The 19,960-nt window shown below is 41.7% G+C and overlaps 1 protein-coding gene across 5 annotated transcripts in view; it reads right to left on the bottom strand.

Annotated features, from left to right (window-relative positions):
* The window catches only part of znf609b (zinc finger protein 609b), a 75,801-nt gene that overhangs the window by 11,001 nt on the left and 44,840 nt on the right, over window positions 1-19,960 (bottom strand). For all 5 annotated transcript variants that reach the window (XM_027281178.1, XM_027281180.1, XM_027281179.1 and 2 more), the window contains exons 3-4: window positions 12,436-12,661; window positions 449-536 (exon numbers count right to left, since the gene is read on the bottom strand). In XM_027281178.1, coding sequence (XP_027136979.1) covers window positions 449-536; window positions 12,436-12,661 — 314 coding nt within the window. The remainder of the gene's footprint in view (window positions 1-448; window positions 537-12,435; window positions 12,662-19,960) is intronic.

Raw genomic sequence — 19,960 nt, 5'->3', positions numbered from 1 at the left:
TTCTATTTCTACAACTACCTCCTGGGACATCAGCCGTTTGCCAAGGATTCCTGTTTCCCCAGACTAGAGATAAAGACTAACATGAATTTGGAAGGTCCAGCTGCACACACAGGCGAGTTGGTGTATTTGGGCCATATATCCTTGGGCTGATGCTACTACAGAAGATTCATATCACACAGAATATGAAAAGGTTAAGAGACCAAGTGCAGCTTGGATAGGAGGGAATGCATCAATGATTCATGGCAGTCACAAATTCTTTGCTACCTTGACATTTACACCTTAACGTTGTGTGACAGTAAAGTGAAGATAACATGCAAAATCAGCGCACGTAACCTTCGTTTACATGACAACAAACCAGAGACATACTATTAATAGAACAAGCGCAGCTTAGATGATGCATAATTAAATATCATTACCCCCCCCACAAAAACAGGGCATGGCTTCTTACCTGGGGGGAGCCCAGTCATGCCGTGTACAGTCCAACAGGGTGCCCACATATGTCTTGTTCCTCCAGGTAACATTGACCACCAGCATGCCTGTAAGACAAAGAATCACAGAGGTCGTTTATTGTGTGTTAATTACGACAACAGCGCAAATTAAAACAAACACAACAGATAATGTTTTACAGTGAGATTCATATATAACTCCACTGCTGCATCAATGCATTGATCTTTGCTTAAAGGGTATCACACGCAGTACAGTTATTTAAGTCAAAGACCCTTTCTTTTTTTTTTTAAATCTTCTGCACACAGCAAAGCTTTAGGGCCCAGACTGACTGATATATTCTAAATGACCTGGAGCAGACTCAACTTGCAGTCAGTACTGTAGAACATTGAAGATTGAGGATACTGACAGAGGGTCTCACTAAGAATGATCGCACCGAGGTTACTTGGGAATACTCGCTCAACACCCGTTCCATTTAAATAAGCCATCTCGCAGTAAAGGCGATTTTCCCGAAGGAGCCAAATATGTTTTTTCGCAGTTCTCCATCTCACTTTGCAGCCCAGAAACGTACCATCTTTGGGGAGAATATGGATTTACTACTGCAGTTTCTTAAAAACAAGCAGCAAGCCCTTGGATTAAACCAATTTAACGTGAATGGTTCAGTTGTTCAGACTGTAACCGTATGTGCAAGAGAAGCTCCTTGACTTCACTGGTATTGCTGCAATCTGTCACACTTAGAAGCTTCTATGTTACCATTTGGCTAGTGTGAATTTGGTAGCGTGGTGTGAGCTACACAATCTGACCTGTGCCGAGTGCGATACCTGACCTCGCATTTAAAATCTAAAATTAGTTCCAGACGATCGCACAACTCTCCGAGATGTACGTTGCTCCTTCAGAAACCAAATACTCTTCATCTGGCAACAGCAAATGTCACAACCAAGCATGCACATTTGTACAAAATAACTAAACTAAAACCCTGCACTTTGGATGTATAACTGCAGTGAATATAATTCATGTTAATGCAAAAAACATGCTGTTGAAGGCTATTTTAAATGGACACCATGGTAGAGGCAGATTAATGTTAATTTGCAGCTTTTGCCCGTAAATTTAAAAAAGTAAATCATCAAGCAAACAGCTTCAGAGGATTAGGAGCAACCACTGTGCACAAAAACATTCTGGATTTATTGCCCCCACCATCCCCCCTCGCTCCCCGGTGGTGACCTCAGCTTGCCACTTCAGCACTGCAGAGAAACTGGAGGCTGCAGTGAGCTAACTTATCTAATGGCACAGGAATGCTGGCTGGCAGCTTCCGTCCCTCCGAGCATTTTATTAGCTTAGGAAACCTCTCTTGCTCACCCCATTTTCCCTCTCTCCTTCACCCTCACCCTCATTTCCTCTTTTCAATGGTATAACCATCCCCGGCTTACAATCTTTTTCCCTCCCACACACAAGTCACAGTTCGGACCTCATTTTTCTCCTGCTGCCTCTGGCATAAAGCAGTGAGTGTATAAGGAATTTATATATGTTTACAGGAACCTGCTGACACTTGGCTACAAGTCTCTTCCTTCACCCTTATGGCCTGAAAACATAAGTGCTTGGTCAAGGCTAGATCCAACTGCAAATGTCGTTTATGCGTGTGTGGATGTTGCAGGGGTAGTGGAGAGGTTCTCGAGTTCAGATTTCTGTCACATTAAAAGAACACAGACCTTTTATAAAACGCCTTCAACAGCCCGCCCCCTAAGCTCTCCAAACACTCCAACACAAAATGGCTCTGGCAGCTGGTTGTGGCAGGATGTAAATCAAGGCAGGGCAAATGAATGAGTAGCCTTTCATGATGTGCAGGATATAGTCTTCCCCTGCTTTCTCCAGTCAGGGGTTTAGAAATTATACCACGAGTTGTAAGAGGTCTTTAATCATTTTAAATTAGCATTCGGTCTCTATGTTGGACTGTCTCCATACTTCAGTAGCTGTGACAATGCAAGGAGTTTTAGTGTTACTGTTGCCAGTACTAATCAACATTTTGTAAAATACGCTTGGTGAAATACTCTTGGGGGAAAAAGTGATTAATATATTGTCCAAAATGTGCAACAATACTTTAAAAGATCCCATTTTTTATAGTGGATTAGTACATTCAAAGTATAAAGTATTTGTATATGTAATACAACAGCCAGTCATTTTTAAAAATACAGACAGAAGTGGGTATTTCAACCCCAGTCGACACGGACACAGTTTTAATACATAGCCGCTACCTTAATCACAATTTCTGGGTTCCCTGTAATTCTTCCCACAACAGATTTACACAAGCTCAGACAGGCTGAATGAGGAGTATCTCAAAAAAAGCTCCTGCGAAGGTTTTCTTTAAACATGACTTAGGTCTGAGGCTCCCTTATCAAGAACTCTCAATCTTGTTTTGAGAAATTCCACAGTGTATTTTAGCTCTGCGATAAAGATCATTGTCCTGTTAGAACATAAATCTTTGCCACAATCTGAATTTCCCTTTGCATTTCATTCAAATGCAACTCTCGAGTGTCTGCCAGTCGAAAAAGCAGCGTAGCGTAGTTTGCTTCACAAATGTTAAAATGGACGACAGGTGATGAATCAATCAATCTTATTGAGCTTTTACACTCTAAATACATCACTGATTGACTGACCAAAAATACTTAATGTGAAATCAGAGGCAGGAGGGGGAGTAAACACCACATAAACACTGGAAATATACTAACACATGGATTGGGATGGAAAGACACCAACACTAACAAACATTTTAGGTTCACCACATTCATTTCTTTGCTTCGAGCTCAACAGACCTCTATGCTAGCTGTTTTGTGTTTATTCCTAAGGGTGGTGTCCTTCTGGCCACTCTCCCATGTTGAATCCAAGGAACTCTAATCCTGTCAGTGTGGTCCTTGGCTTCTGGGTCGCCTCAGATCTCTCTGTGTCTGCAATACTTTCTGTGAATGCTAATAAAGTACTGAACAGTATGTGGGACATCTCAAGGACATTCAAAAAAACCTGGATGCATCTTAACTCAATTGGGAAAACAGAGAGACATGGTTACTAACTGAAAGTGTTGCAGCACTTCATGTTTAATTAATTTGTTTTAAAAAAAAGCCAAGAAAAGTGTATGCTGTTGAAGGTTCTCAGTGTGTATGCGCTGAACAGAAACTGAAAATGACAGACCGAGTATCGTATCATATTCCTCATTTCAGTGAAAGTGAAAAGGGTTTTCATTGCTGACACCTAAGAAGTTGCATCAGAGCTTTGATATTCAATTTCCAAGCCACATAGTTTAACTCTGAAAGGTCTGAGCTAAATGCAGTCTGGATTACTCTAAACTAGTAGAAATAATGACACATATTTTCCCTTCCCTGGAAATAGTACTGATTATTTTATGCAGATCCAAAGCTTTCTGAGTGAAGTCAGGTATAACAATCACTTCTACCTCATTCCAAAAAATGTTTGAAACAGTTTCCTTTCATTAGGCAACTTATTAATGATTATTGTGTTTATATTGACTAATTAAACAATGAGTTGATATGTTGACTGCACATCCACTGGGCTGCAATAATGGGATGTTTTCGGTGAAGGATCCAGGGAAGTCTTTATATCTTAATATTTATATAGAATCTACTTTTATAATTTACAACATGTTGTTTTGACTCGACTACTTAATAGAGTCTGCTGACAGAGACTGGGGGAGATGAATTCATAGGATTTCTTGGCAATATCATAAAAACATGCTCAAGGGTAGGCAAAAAGATTAGGATTGAGTTTCAATGCCGAGAGCTGAAAGGGGTTTGAACTGTTCGCTTTCATCCTCGGAATGATTTTCAAGCTGTCGGGACAAAGATGTCAATGCCAAGTCTGTCTAAACATGGCGAGGCCTTGACAAAACAACCCAAACAAATTTCCCCGTGGCAGGCGACTTTCAATTCATGATTATTTGTTTACATATCGGTGTTTGCATGAGCCATAATCTCTCGTCTTTACCGACTTACATTTGTGTTTCTAGGGAAGAAAACCGAATGATTTGGAGCAAACCCAGTTCCCACCCTCCCCTCTTCTGTCAGCCTTATTAGGGTCACTCGTGACAGCTGAGTGAAGCCCACATTACTGAGAGGAATTGCCCCGCAATTTTACCACTCATTTCCTTTCAATGCTGTCGAACAACAAATGGCAGCCCTCCTCATCGTGCACCAAACTCCACCACGTACTTGTATGGGATTACTTGAACAAGAGGGTAATGTAATGGGACAAATTAAGTCAGGAGTAGGCTGTCTGCTGCATGGGTGACTGCCCCATTCAGCCCCCTAAAACTCCCATCCCCCCCCTCCATCCTTAACATGTTTCATTAGGTTGCAGTGCGGCCAGAATATCAGGCCCTCTGCTGCTGCTGGTGAGGAGCGTGGGTTCACTGGCTGACCTCTGCTCTGCTTCAACTCAACAGGAATTCAGTGGGGTTAATAGCATTTTCACTGAGTGACCTTGTCAAAATGGCTTTGTTATCTCTGAATACGGTGGATCACTTCTGCATAGTGATTAGGCGTGACATAATACTCGCAAATATCAAATTAAAGCTTCCCGTATTTGTCTTTAAAATGTGTTTGAGAGCTTTCTGATTAAAACAAGTCTTGATTAAATAATAATAATACTTGTGAGAACAATTACCAGCCCTTGCAATTATAACCTTTTGTACACAGTCAGATACTAAAGTAATTATTGACAGATTTTTACAGCTATTTTTGTGTTCCTGCTAGAAAACAAGCTTTTCTCTTCTCTATTTTCTCTGCACTAAAAAAAAAGAAAAAAAAGAAAAAAGAGCCGCTCATCGAGGTTGCACATAGACAAGAAAGTGAGAACAATGAGAAAAATAGTGTCAGTATTCATTACGTGGAGGAGATAAAAGATAGCCGGGTGCTGCCGTGAGCAATAACTGTAACATTGATAAATGAAGCGTTTGAGCATTCAAGTGTCTGAGCATGTTTCCAACAGTCCATTTTAAAAGTGTTTCTGCACTCGTGGTGCATAAAATGAAGCCGAGCTTGTCCGGTTATGTCAGTGTCAGAATACAAAGTCCTGAGACTGAGCTTTTCTTTAATCCTATGCAGACAGGAATTTAGGACAAATTGTATGAGCAGTGGAGATGCTGGTTATATACTTGAATGTAGTACTTGTAGTTAATTTGGAAGTAAGAGTACATCAAGATGAAATGACTCCACCGTGCAATTAATTTATTCCTGTGTTAATTATATTTACTGATATGTGTGCATCTTAGTGTAATGCTACAAACCATGTGTGTATTTTCATTAAATGATCCAACATGGATATCTGTGTACTTGAAAGACGTATTTATTTTATGTGCCATTTTATTTTTACTTTTTCTATTTCAAGTATATCTTAGATTTTGAGTATTCTTCTAGTCCACCTTGTGTATTGTGAGGTACTGTAACAAGTGAACAAAGTGTTTTTTTTTTGTTTTTTTTTGTGACGGTTGGATAAAACAAACATTTTGAAGTCAAGTTTCCAGTTGAACACTCTGTTGCTGTAGCAACCGCCAAGCGGCTGACACGCTTCCAAAGCAGTTTAACTGACGTCCGTTAACGTCCGCCATTTTGTCACATCTCTGAGCAAACAAACACCTTTTCAACAGGAAAACCTGTGTCGACTCCACAAATGCTCTAGTAGTATTATTATTATTAGAATTATAGCTGCTGTGTCTCCGTTGGTTTAGCCCTTTCATGACAGTAGCTGTGGCTTATACGTTGCGAATTCAACATTTTACTAATTTTAGCTTTAATAAAATAAGAAATGATAAGATCAGATGAACTTACCTTATCCCACACCGGGGAAATTTACTTGCTACAGCACCTCACCATATATACAAGGTATATATAATATTATATAATCTATAATAACAGATTTCCTGTTTGCTGTTGAAGTGAGTTCATTCAGCCACGTCCCTCTGTAGCCTGGTTAGCTACGTTGACTAGTTCCATCTTATTGGGGCGAGATCTTGGAATGGTGTAATTATTTTTACAGTATATGTTTTCATTGGTGTCAAATCGTTGTATTTTTGCTAGTTGTTTGGAGTCCGCCCAGTTTTGAAGTGCCTTGTTTTTACAGTAGACCAGAATAGACAAACAAAACACGTTTCTCCTTCACGCTAGAAAGTACACCACTAAATGCCACCAAATCCCAAATACCGGTGCTTTAAAGGTTAATCTTTAATGGTGACACCATGTTTGTTCTTGCCGTGAGGAACAACCGATATGACAGTTAGTCCGATACTTGTGCAAATCTTAGTTTTATCATATTTCTAGTCTGTTGTGTTTACAGTATCATATTTTTCTGGCTCGTAATCCCTGTCATGAAATTGTTGTTTTCACAGTTTCATAATTGCTTCCAGTAAAGAGTGCAAAAGGCCAACTCCTTGTCTTCAGCTTTGGACGTGTGTCTCGTTTGCTGCATAGTGAAGGCAGTGGAAAAATTGCAGTTGCTGTTTTTCCACTGTCTACTGACAAATGATTAATCAATCTACAAAATATCTGGCAGATTATTGAGTAATAAAAACATTTTGTTAGTTTCAGCTCCACTGCACTGTATAGCACAGCCCTAACACTGACAAATGCAGCATAACACATTGCACACTGAATAAAGTAGGTTCACCAATGACAAGCAGATGATACAAGTGTAAGGTTTATGATTTTATTTAGAATTTTAAAGCATTCAAGTGAGCCGTATCTGAAAAGTTCAGGCTGCATTCCGGTTCATAAGAGGTAAAAGTGCAAAGTCACTCTCGCTGACAAGAATAACAGCCTGTGAGAAGGTCAATTCTCTCATACCACTGAGAGGCAAAAGGAAGGGAGCATTAGTATGCCTTGCACATCGTCGCAGCATTATCAGCCGCATGCAGCAGTTTCTCCCTCCACAAAAATAAATAAAGAATCAGTACATGTTTACTCCTGCAGCAGGAGTAGAACAGTGGAACAAATGTAACAGCCAAAAAAAGAGAAATATTTGACATCTCTACCAACTTTAAATGCATTTATTACTGTAAATAATTTGTAGTGAGGCATGGAGCTGTTTCTTAAACATCGTCTGGGTGAATTTGACAATCTCCCTTGTTAAAACAAAACCTGGTTTTTATTCCTTAAAAGAGATAGTGTGAGATTAAGAGACGGGTCTGCCAAAGGCGCATTACTCAAGCTCTCGCTGACGTGTATATAGCAAACATGATATCTTATGACAACCACTGTCTAAGCCTACGATTCCTCCAGGCATACGATTTATGTTTCAAGACCATTTAAGTGCTTGAAAAAAAATGCAGTTGTTGGCCAATGTGAATAGGAAACAAAGTTTCTCTTAAGAGAGATTTGTGTTCACTCAGGCGCCATTTTGGTAGCACCACCCCGGGACTAAATTTGTGACTAACAAGACCTCGAAAGAATGGCGAGTCGTCTCTATCTTAATTCTTCCTTGCAGAGTCGTATTTCAACCACATGTTTGGAAACTGTGGTGAATTCTTTACATGGGAGTGTTCGGGGTTTTTCCCCCCCCTCCGCCTGGAAATTGGTGACTTCCACTCTTGCATGGTGAACAGTGATGAGGGTAAAGATTGGCTTGGTAGGGTGGAAAGTAAACATGTCTAAAAGGAATTGGCAAATGAAACTCTGCAGAGATCAGGCTATAGAAAGAAGAAGAATCACTTTTGTTCTTTCTTTCTTTGCAATACGTCCTCTACTGTTAGCAGAAGTTGGTCTTTCATGATTGATTTCTCACTCCGTCTTCTTCTTGCTCATTGGCCTGGCAGAGGGCTACAGGCCTCCCGAGAATGCCTCACTCTTATTTCAAGGACGGTTTCTATAGCGAGTTCACAGAGAGCAGCCACTGCTCGCCTTTGTAAAAAAAAAAAAAAAAACAACATTTCAATGAGGCCACTGACAGGTGGTCTTCAAAAGAGCAAGGAAGCATAGCTGGCAAGTGAGCTACAGAACCCAAGTGCTCCTTTCATACAATATTCCTCTTTTCAACTCACTGACAGGGCCGGAGAAATAAAAAAAAAGAAAGAAGAAAACGTCATCTCTCAAATGTTTATACAGGAATATCCGTTTTACACTGACCTCTCTTCTATTCAGATGCCAAACAGCTTTTAACACAAGCGCTACGACCAGTGCTACAATGATGTAATGCGTGTTGCATAAATAATCCATGAGACAAACATTTTATCACAAACAGCCTGTATTATTTATCTATTAGGGAGCTTAGGAAGCTGTAGGACCTGCTTTGGGAATAGCCTGCTGTGTACTGGAGGGTCGATGTGTGAGAGAGAGAGAGTGGGCTGGGAGGGTGGAGGTGGAGACGGAGGTGGTGCATACTGGCATGGAGCTGCAGTGTTTGGCCAAAGGGGCCCCCCTCTGTGTTCCCTCTACCCCGGAGCAAGGAGCCAAGGCGTTCTGGGCTGTGTTTCAAGAGCAATAAACTTCTCCAGCATTTTAGAGATGACATTTGGAGGTATCAGCATGCTAAGCCTGGGAGGGGTTGGCCCATCGCTCTGCCGACACGACCCTGGGAGCTGCCACTGCCTCGTCTGTGCTGAGGGGATTTGTGTCAGTGCCGGGGCCTTAAAATACCACCGCTCTGCCCCCTCCCCATCCACCTCCTCTTTCTTCCTGTCTCTGCTTCACTCGCCCCCAGACGGAATGACACAGACTCACTTTCTCCTCACCTCATTTTATCCAGTTTTTAACCTACATGGGATTAAATACGTTAAAATGTGTTGTTAATTTAGTTTTATGGGTTGTTTTGTCTACTCAGCTATACATTCAGCCTGCCGCTATCCAGATCTGGCTTAACGGGCTGCTCCATCTGTGCTCAAATTACACGGGCTGAAAAATTTATTCGGTCTCATCAGACAAGATTCTTGTCAGCTCTAACCAAAGGTGTAGCTTTTCTGTGATCGTATTTTGTTAGGTGTCGCTCGACCTCCCCCCCTCATCTGTTTCTTTCTCTGGCACTCGGTGAGTCGGGTGAGGCACAGACAATTACTGAGAGCCTGTTGTTCATTTACTCCCACAAGGCCGAAAGGCGGAGGTGATGAAGCAGCTGTTGGTTGGCATGCTAAATGAAACGAGCGCACACACACAGTGCATGCCTAAACAGCTCTGTATGAGACTTGTCATGCAGAGAAGTGTAGAGGGGGGCAGGGGGGAGGGCTGCTCAACTTCACTGCTAATCAGGATGCCTCTGCTATGTCTTTGGGGCCTCTTGTTTGTTACTCTTCCCTGGTACTCTGCCTGGATTTGCTTGATTTCCTCATTTGGTTCCCATTTGCTCAGTTGCCCCACAATGAGAGAATGCTTTCATAGGTCTCTCAGGGAAAAAAACAGCAGAATGGCAGTGCAGTTTGAAGTAAGCAGCATCTGGGTCTCTTTCATTTTAAAACTAGCCAGTGGGTTGTTAGGAGCTCGTACCATTAAAATGATGTAGCAGGAATACACATCTTTGTGTTGCTTAATGTAGTGTGCAAAGTGTAATACAATGGAGGCTATTGAGAAATGGTTACTTAGATAGCCAGCCCGGGTTCAGTCTTTATATTTATGACAGCTAAAAATGACATCTGGTAAGGATCCACGACCGGCACACACCAACACAGCTGATACAGTCATGTTAAGACAACTGAGGGACACTTCTTAGGTGCAGTTATCAATGATATCTCTTCCTCCGTTACCACTTGATTTTCCAATCCGATAGAGGTTTTGTCCGAGATAAGAAACAGGTTTCAAAGAGACTGAAATGTGCTCATTTCTGGAAACCCTACTGGCCTCACAGCTCTGATGGCGATAACAACCTGTTCTCTACACCTGCAAAGTGCCTTTATTCCTCTCTCCATCATACCACTTTTAAATCCACTAAAAAGCTCCCACCAGTCCCCTTCCCCACTGCGCCAGATAGAGTAGATTCAGAAGAAAACACAGCCCCATCAGGCCAAACCACTACCTTTTCAGCCAAAATAGCAGCTTTGAGAGAGTGAGTGCAGGCAAAGGACAGACTTGGACGAGGGAAGGGAAGGGGGTAGGGCGAGAGGGGGGGGGGGTCAGTCACTCTGTGGGAGGCAGAGAATGAGGGAGCACAAACATAGTACTGGTGTTGGCACTGAGCCATGTTTGTGTCACTAACAGAAGTAGCCTTGTCTACCCCCATCCCCTCTATCCGCCCGACCCCCAACCCCCTGCCTTGCACTCACTCTCCCTTGGTTTGCTTGGAAACAGAGTCAAGGGGTGGCTGGCTGGATGCTTGGTAACAGAAAAGAGTTGCAATAGAGAGGAGAACAGGGGTGAATCAGACACAGCCCAGGGCTGGAGCAAAAATCAAAAAAAGGGAGGAGGGAGAGAGAGAGAGAGAGAGATAGAGAGAGGTGGTGGTGGTGGGGGAGCCACTCAATAGCTGGGACTGTGCTTTGGGAATGTTGATGAGGTAGGGACCTTTTTTTTCTGTTTCAGTTCCTCCAAGTGAACCAACATGCAGCAGTGTCGATGTGTGGGCGATTTGTACTCAGCATGCCTGCAGAGCAACTGAGCGCGAGCTGCTTTGAAGATTAGGTGTTTGCATTATTTCACATGCACGACACACATACCAAAAAAAAAAGAAAAAAGAGGGCAGTTTTTCTAGACCCAGCAGAACCTGATAGCGCTAGTGATACATCTTAAAATTAAATAAGCTGAATGCGGTTTCGATCAAAGGGAGGAAAATTGAGTGAGTCTAAGATTTCACTCGGACTGCACCGCAGGAGAGGAGCCAGCTCTATTCCCGACTGGCACGCATGCACAAAAAAAAAAATGCTTTGTGTTATGAGGCATGTTGTTGTGGAGAGCAGATATCTCCTGTCTGCATACTCCCGAGCAAAAAAACAAATCAAGGCCACCTAAGAACTACTATTCTCGTTGGCAATATTATGCAGCATGTGTTGCTGCTAAAGCACACATTAGTACCTCCACCACCAGCTCCTGAGGCAGTCAGAGCATATCCAATTACATTCTAACAGGCAAAATATGTATGGCAACGACAGTAAGATGATCATTTTTTTAAACGACAGAAGCTTCGCTAAAGCCTCGACATACCAATGACTCTTTGATGTATTTAATGCAACCACACTGAGTATGTAAAGAAAAAAACACAAAAACAAACAATCCAATGTGTTTGCAGCTAATTTGCTTTCACGCCTAAATCCAGGACTGCGTTGTTTTACATTAATTCCTCACTGGGGAGTCGGCGATTCTTTGCACGCTGCATCACTTTGCTACCAAACTCAGATTAGGAAAACAACCTAATGCATTGTGGGAAGTCTTTGACCTCCATTTTAGCGACCCATTTCAAAATATCTGCACACCAAAAAGGTTCAAGAAGGTAATCGCTGCATTTTTACAGCTACATGTAATACACTTCTAATACACTGTATAAAAAAAACAGACTCAAGCTCTTTCTAATATTACGGTAAAAGCATGTTATTACTGCTGATTTTATGGTTAATGTTGGCGTTTTATTCCATATTTTACCGTATAAATAAAAGCTTTTTCATCAAAAGAAACACTGATGCCATATAATTGAGATGACTCAACGAATGCAGGTTTTGCCATTAAATATTACAGTATCTTATTGTACAATTAACAGTCTTGAACATAAAATACTACTTTATTCTGCATAAATTCCCTTAAGATGGCGTTTAATTAAAGCTTTGGCCATGAAATATGCGATTTTTTCACCGTAAAAGTCTTTTTTTAACAGTGTATTCTTTTTGTATGAAGTGTCATAATATTTTTTAATAAAAGGCTGTGTTGCTCCACAATCCACACACTTTTCTGTCCTTTATTTGTTCTGTCAGTGACCATCAACATGAGTTAGCTTCACGTTTCATATTGTGATTCAGTGGATTGATTCGGTTTTGAATCTGATTCGAATCCCCGATTAAACAGCACGTTAAACCAAGTCACTTACCGTCTTCAGTTTCCTGCCACACGATGCCTTCGAGATTGACACTGGTACCGGGCTCGCAAGGCCCCAAGCACTCAGGTTCGGTCGCCAGCGCCACGTCGGATGTGTTCACCGCCACCGAGCGTGTGCGCACCATTATCTGCTCACATGGCGAGGCAATCTCACTGTTGCCTACTGTGGCCAGGAGGTGGAGGGGAGGAGGGGCTGGCGTGGAAACAGGAGATTCCATCTGTGAAGAAAAAAAGTGGGGGGTTGAGAGAGAGAGAGAAACACATGAGACACTTCAGAACCATTGTATAAACACATACAGAGCAGATGTTATACAGCCAACGGATGCCACACTGAGGGGAAGTTAAAGTGCTGAGCGCACAGAAGTCATCCCGGTATGGCAGTGGCCCCTGAAAGCGGTCTTAATCACTAAAAGAGTGAAGCAGCATTTAGTGTTGTAATATACGTTGCACTGTCAACCGTAGAAGTGATTAGCAGGAAGCGAAGGCATGGAGGGACATGTGAACTACTTCAACTGCCTCTGTGGAAGGACAGAATTAGTTATGCAGGATTGGTCAAACAATCCCTCCCCCAGCTTTTTCCTCCCTCACACACAGCCGAAGCGAGATCCGTGACACCAAATCATCTCACAGGCTGATCACTCATTAATTCCCTCAATTAAAAAGCTAGTTGTGGTAGGGGAGCGGGCTGCCGAGGGTCAGTAATTGATTCCACCTGTTCTGACACACTGTGACAGCAATGAAGAGACGGTGGGCCTACATGGAAAACGAAAATGAAAAGAACGGGAAGGGAGGGCGGCAATGGAGAGCCGCTGAGGGGAAGAGAGAGAGAGAACTGGCGGTAGAAAGGTGTGTAGGCGGAAAAGAGACAGATAGGGAGAGGAAGACTGATGGTGATTTAAAGGCTACAGTGACACCAGGCTTAGTGTGCTTCATTCAAAGCAGTCGACACTAAAGCGCTCCGAATCATTAGCACTGAACTGCAGGAGGAATGCCACGCTGCAGCCAGTAACACACATTTATTAATTGGGCATAAACCACTCGGTGCTCGGGAATATGCTGCCAATGCTGGATCCAATTAGACTTCAAAGACAAAATAGCAAGTGACACATTTGATTATAAGCCTGTACACCCTTTAAATAATTGTTCTAATCTACTCGCTGATCCAAACTGAGTATGATGTGGAGACCTAAAACTACTCATCACTGCATATATCGAAGTTACAGCTTAGTTTTACAACTACTATAACTACTGTTACTACTTAAATTTATGGTCCTGCTATTGCTGATACTTTTCCTCTAGTGCCACCAGCATTTTCTTTTATTTATCCTGAGAAATATCTCAGCATACACTTGATACATTCATGGTTCCCAGGCGATAAATCTTTACTGCCAAATACCTGTAAACATTCCCATTAGCCTGCATACTAATTAGAAGCGCTGTTTTGAAGCTAAAAGACTGTGTAAAGTAAAAATAAATATATTTTGAGTTTGTCATATCAAAGAGGAAATTGAATGACTAAAAATATGAACAACTTTATGAAATTGTGTGTCAAAATTGGGTAAAAATGAGCAGTATTCTCAGCTCCAGTCAGTCAAGCAGAAATTTTGAAGCGACAGAAATGTATCAGATGAGTTCAAAAAATGACAAGATTAACTCTGAAACAGTGAGATAAATTATTCTCCATCTCTCTGCTAGGGGTGCAGGGGGTATATTCAGGGTGTCATCGAGCCACCCTTTAAGGAACGCCCACAAAATCCTGGACTGAAAACTGGTGTAAAACAGTTTCAACCTCCAACTTCACATTTCAGTAATATATCATTCAGTCTTTTCACATGTTTTCAGCAACTATTCCAACATGTACTTTGTATTAATGTATTTTGAAAGAAATCTCAGATCTCTTACATCTTACGCTTCCTGGCTAATCTAAAAATCGAAGCGGGCTGAATGAGACCAAAACAGTTTTTTGTACCAGGCTGTAAACATGTTTATTTCTGCTGTGAAGTTGGACATTTGAACATGGGGACTTATGGAGACTGACTCGTTCTGTAGCCAGCCTCAAGTGGCCGTTTGAGGAACTGCAGTTTTTGGCACTTCTGCATAGGCAAGACTAGCTTTGCTATAGCAACCTACAAATTAGTACATAAACGACACCAGGAAGGTGGATAGGAAACATTAGCATTTTCTTCACTTTTAAGACATACGTCTAAAATATATGATCTGTGTTATTTTGGTACATTTCGACCCGAGGTGAACAATACTTTAGATAGAATTTTTTTTGATTACATTATTTAAGATTAATAAAAAAAATGCTGTGATTGATCATGATGTTCAAACCAAATTATCAGAGAGCGATACCGCCACAAATTACGCTGTGAGAGACGTTTGAGATGAATAAAAGAATGAGAAATCTGAATCCGTGATGAACCGAGTGCTTTGAAAACCAAACATTAGTCCCTGGTGAAATTTAATATTAGCTCCAGTCTTGTCATCACAGAAGCTTCATATTTCATGGTTTACAGAAATGAGCGTGGATAGCCAGTTTCTTCTGGTGCTCAGAGAAACAGCAAATTAATGTGTGTGGAGAAGCGGCAGAGAGTCAGGCCTAACGACATCGTAATCACTGTGTGTCAGTTTCTGATGCATGATAGGGCCAAGCTGCAGGCCGGCTGAGTGAATGAGACAGGACAGGTAATCACCCGAGCTGTCACCACACACTGTTCCTGGGCCTTATGGAGACACAGAGAACCACAGACAAGACCACACATCAAACTCTCCTTCAGAGTGACAGCGAACGGTGAAAGGTGCAAACAGGTTCATGCAGAGCCTCTACTAAATTGACTCGGCTCCTCAAACTCAAACTGTTTGTGTCGACATTTCGGGAACTGACATTTCGGGTATTTTGAGACAGAGTTAGGTGACATAATAATGGCACGGAAATATCCTTCTTCCCTTAACGAAACAGTTTGGTTGAGTCGAAGGCTCGTATCATTAGAGTCACATTATTAATGTTCTCATTTCTTTTGGCTTATTAATACTCATTAAACTTTGAAGTGTTGTGTAGGTCTAGAAAGAAGTGTCCAGTGTCCCAGTGGTCCAACCAACAGTCCAATATCCAAAGATATTCGGTTAACAATGACAAAACCAGCATATACCCACTTTGGAGATGCTGCAACCAGACAATTTTGTCCATTTCTGCTTAAAAAATAACTCAAATGATTAATCCCTTAGTTCCCAATTAATTTTCTGTCCAACTAATTATTGCAGCTCCAGCCTTGACACTACTACAGCCCTAATTGCCAGAGATTCTCAAACAAAATGCACTTGTAACAACCAGGTGATGAATTATAAATCCAAAAATTAAGATTACAGGAGGCTAAAAAACCTGTTCTTTATAGATTTAATAACAGAAGTGTTGTATTCATTATTTCATTTTCATTGCTGTGAATCCAAAAAAACTGCAGTTCCTCAAACCTCCACTTGAGGCTGGCTACAGAACGAGTCAATCTCCATAAGTCCCCATGTGAAAATGTCCAACTTCACAGCAGTAATAAACATGTTTACAGTCTGGTACAAAAAACAGTTTTGGTCTCTATAGATAATTTCCCCGGGGAAGGTCATTTTCTTTTTTTAAACTGACCTGCTCAAATTATATTAAGGCTTAAAGTTATGCTTAATATACAGCGTGGCCCCTTTAATTGACAGGTAGGTGCCATTTCAGATGACTTGGTTGAGCTCTCCGGCGTCATTCAGCACACCTCAGGTCCACCAATAATCCACGTCTTTGCTGATTTAGGCGGAAGAGGCACAACTACCAACATGGCGGCAGCCAATACCACAGATTTTGAGCTTCGATAGGCTCTAAATCTTTCCAATTATTTGTCTTAAAACCACCGAAAGCTGGCGATTCCCAGAACAATTCCACCCCTATATCCCCAAGGTTAATAATCTCTATGATTCAAATCATCTTGATGAATTTCACAGCTCTGTCTCGCTTGGATGATCACTGACTATTTCACTTTAAATCCTGTTACCAAGCAAGCTATAAAAACAGGAGAATTATACTGTTTCAATTGTCACAGGCCAGTCCAACGCCAACTATTCTCTAATTTGAATAGGATCACAGTAGAAATGGGACCAGTGTACAGCGTGTACGAACAGTGGCGCTCTATTTCCAAGTTCTATCAATGGATGAGTGAACAAAAGGACTTTGACTGTGGGGGTGCAGAATGTAAACCCACACAGTGAAATGCCTGACTTCTTGTCCGCGGTTTCAGGAGAAAAAAAATACCCACATGCGACTGCACTGCACAACTTGTCAGATTACACAAGGCTCTACCCGCTGCTCAGCCGATGCCAAATTCCGTGATTTCTTCCCTCCTTGCAAGACTTTACAAACGGATTTGAAAAATCTCCCCACATAACCACAATGCCTGACTGTCACGCAAACCTTCTCTTAACTGAAACCCCATGCCAACTTCTTGAGAAAGCCACACTGGCAAGAATAATGTTTGACTGACTGACAAAAATCCTATGAATCTTTTGGATTGATGTTGAGCATACCTCACGGTGCTGAAAGAAAATGGGGGGAGGGGGACTGTGCACAACTTTGCCCGTGGCAGACAGTCAGACACATGCTGCACTTTTTGTACTGGACACATTAACTTCAGCTTTAACTTGTTTATTAGAGTTGGGATTAAGAAACTGAGCACTGAGCTTGGGCGAGGATTACGAAAGGATTACGCTGCAGTGTCATACAGAGACACCTGTCTCAACCGGTACTCAAGTGGGCGGTGCGGAGCTAGAATATAGATAACCAAATTATACATCCAATCTTTCATTGTACACCACGTTTAAGTCAGCGAGGCAAGTGTAACTTCACTCTTACAACCACTGAAATGCTTCCACAACTTACTCAGTATTGAACTTGCTAAAATGGAGATGTGGAAACTATAAAAATGACCATTAATGTCACAATAAATGATGATTTGTTATGTAATTTCATTTGCTCCAGTCTAGTTTGTTTTATATGAAAACAAGCTTGTTAATCATGATTGTGATAAAACAATGAAAACAAAAAGGAAATCTGAGGGAGCCAAACGCCGATTGTCGATGATCACGGGTCATTAGGCAGCAATAAACCCACAGTAAACCATCAGACTGGTCATGTTCAACCAGCTATCGATGCTATCGCTTTCATACACAGTGTTTGACAAAGGATAATGAACGCGTGTTCTGGTCATGGTTTCATGCTGCTACAGAGAATCATGTCTGCAACAGTACTTCAATACACATCACTGCTAAACCAGAAAATTGCATTTTCCTCTGGTGCATTTTCTGCATTAGTAGGTAGCAGCAATAAGCACCATAAGCAGTTTCTCTTTTCTCAAATGCCACTTTTTTTTTTTTTGGTACTCTTTCTTGTACTCTTTTTCTAGTCGGTTATCAAGCTGTTGTAGTAACATTAGGAGACACACCCATGCCTGAATGGATCCTGTGTTTACCCTTTCGTATCCAAGACCTGCGTTTAACCCCAGTTGGAAGTGGGGTCCTGAAGTCAGGTCAGATAACGACACACTAGGTCATTTGGATTGACCGCACATGTGGGTTCATCATCTCAGTCTTAGTTTTTGTAGGAAATGGAGGTGGTGAGAGAAGCTGCAGTGTTTATATACAGTATCTTTGTAGGGAGTTGATTGAGATTAAAATTGACAAGACTATGAATTTAAAAAACGTACACATGTAAATTTAAACTAACACATGTAAGCTACCTTGAGGGTAATGGAGCATGTGTGACATGCAAACTGCCTGTTAAGCACACATCTGTTGTGTTGAGATGTGACAATGGAAGTAGGTTCATCGCTTTACTTTTACTCCCCTAAACCCAATTCAACATTTCTGAAGACTGTAGTTCCTCAAATGTCCACTGGAGGCTGGCAACAGAACGTGCCATCTCCATAAGTCCCCATGTTCAAATGTCCAACTTCACAGCAGAAATAAACATGTTTACAGCCTGGTACAAAAAACAGTTTTGGTCTCTGTAGCCAATTTCCCCGTTCATGACAACTGTACTGAGGGTGAATTAATATAGAACTTACCTGTCCAAATTATATTAAGGCTTAAAGTTATGCAGAATTAACAGTGGGGCTGCTTTGACTGACAGGTGGGTATCGTTACAGATTGCTTCTTTGAGCAACCAGGTGTCATTTGTCCTGCCTCAGGCCACCGATTCTGAGTTTCAAAGCGGCTCTTCGGAAACCTGTGGGTGATGTGATGGCTACGCTGTCCATCATTTATACGGTCAGTGGTTAAAACACCAGCCAACACCTCTGGGTGCCCACAGGAGTTACTGATAATTTACAACTATACACTTACAGTGTAAACCATTTATTAAATGTTTTTACATTATAAATGTTAAACTAGGAGTCTGGAAATCAAAGGTTGCGGCACATCAAGATGGCAATCGAATTATAGAAACCAGAATCAATTATATATATATAATCGTCTGAAAACACTATATCTCAGCCCCTGTCAATTGTTAAACCATTGATCACTATAGATCTGCCATCCCGGTATAGCGTGGGGAATACAACCTCATTTTCAACATCAAAAGAAAGAAAACATCTGTCTTTGAAGAGAGAAAATGTAATGCTTCCTGACACAAGGGGCCATTATAAAGTAAAAAGGAATCCTTGCTGAAGTGCTATTAGTTGGCAGAGTTCAGTGTTCCTGCTTCAATTATGTAATTCTGTTTGACACCGGGGGCAAACCCTGTGAACATCTTTGGTGAGTTAGTGAGGTCGAAGGCCAGCGGAGATTACACTTCTTGCCGGCTTTGGTCGGTGCCTCTTTCAGCACCACTGACACTCAGTTAAGAAAATTGGACAAAAAGGGAACCAAAGCTGCTTTTTACTGGAGCTGCCTTACAAACAAATGTGGGGACTTGTGATCTGGACTGTACTGTTCTGAAGTCGCGTGATGAATTTAAGAACCCCAGTCTGTGTTATCGGTGCGCAATCACATCATTGGGTGGCTTTTAAGGTGAGCCTTATTATTGAGGGCATCCGAGCAACACGGTTATTACCCTTGAGCTTCAATTGGAGACAAACGTGCGAGCCTCGTCTAATTTGATTACTAAAATGGCTCAAATCAGCCAGATGACTGAGAGGAAAGACGTAAACTGACTGGATTCCCTTTCAAGTCGTGAAAGCCTACCCGATTGTTTTCAAACACGGCACACAGGCCCTAATACCTTCACTAAAACCACACTGTCATTCTCTTTGAAGCTCAGAGAAAATCGCAGGAACACAGAGAGGCAGAAAACACAAACAGGAACACCTGACATCTATTGTAGACCACCAGCTGGCAAAAAGGCACTCGGTTTCTAGGCAACTCTTCTCAGTTTTTAGCTGCTAATTGTGCTTTCAGGAAAAGCATAACCACACATAAATAATACAGAGAGGAAACTAAGCTGTGATGAAGTCGGTCACCCAAGACCTGCAATCTCTTTGGAGCCATAA

This window comes from Larimichthys crocea, chromosome VIII, assembly GCF_000972845.2.
Source record: "Larimichthys crocea isolate SSNF chromosome VIII, L_crocea_2.0, whole genome shotgun sequence".
In the NCBI taxonomy this organism is placed as follows: domain Eukaryota; kingdom Metazoa; phylum Chordata; class Actinopteri; family Sciaenidae; genus Larimichthys; species Larimichthys crocea.
Note: the sequence above shows the minus strand (reverse complement) of the source record. Positions and strands in the feature narration are given on the sequence as shown.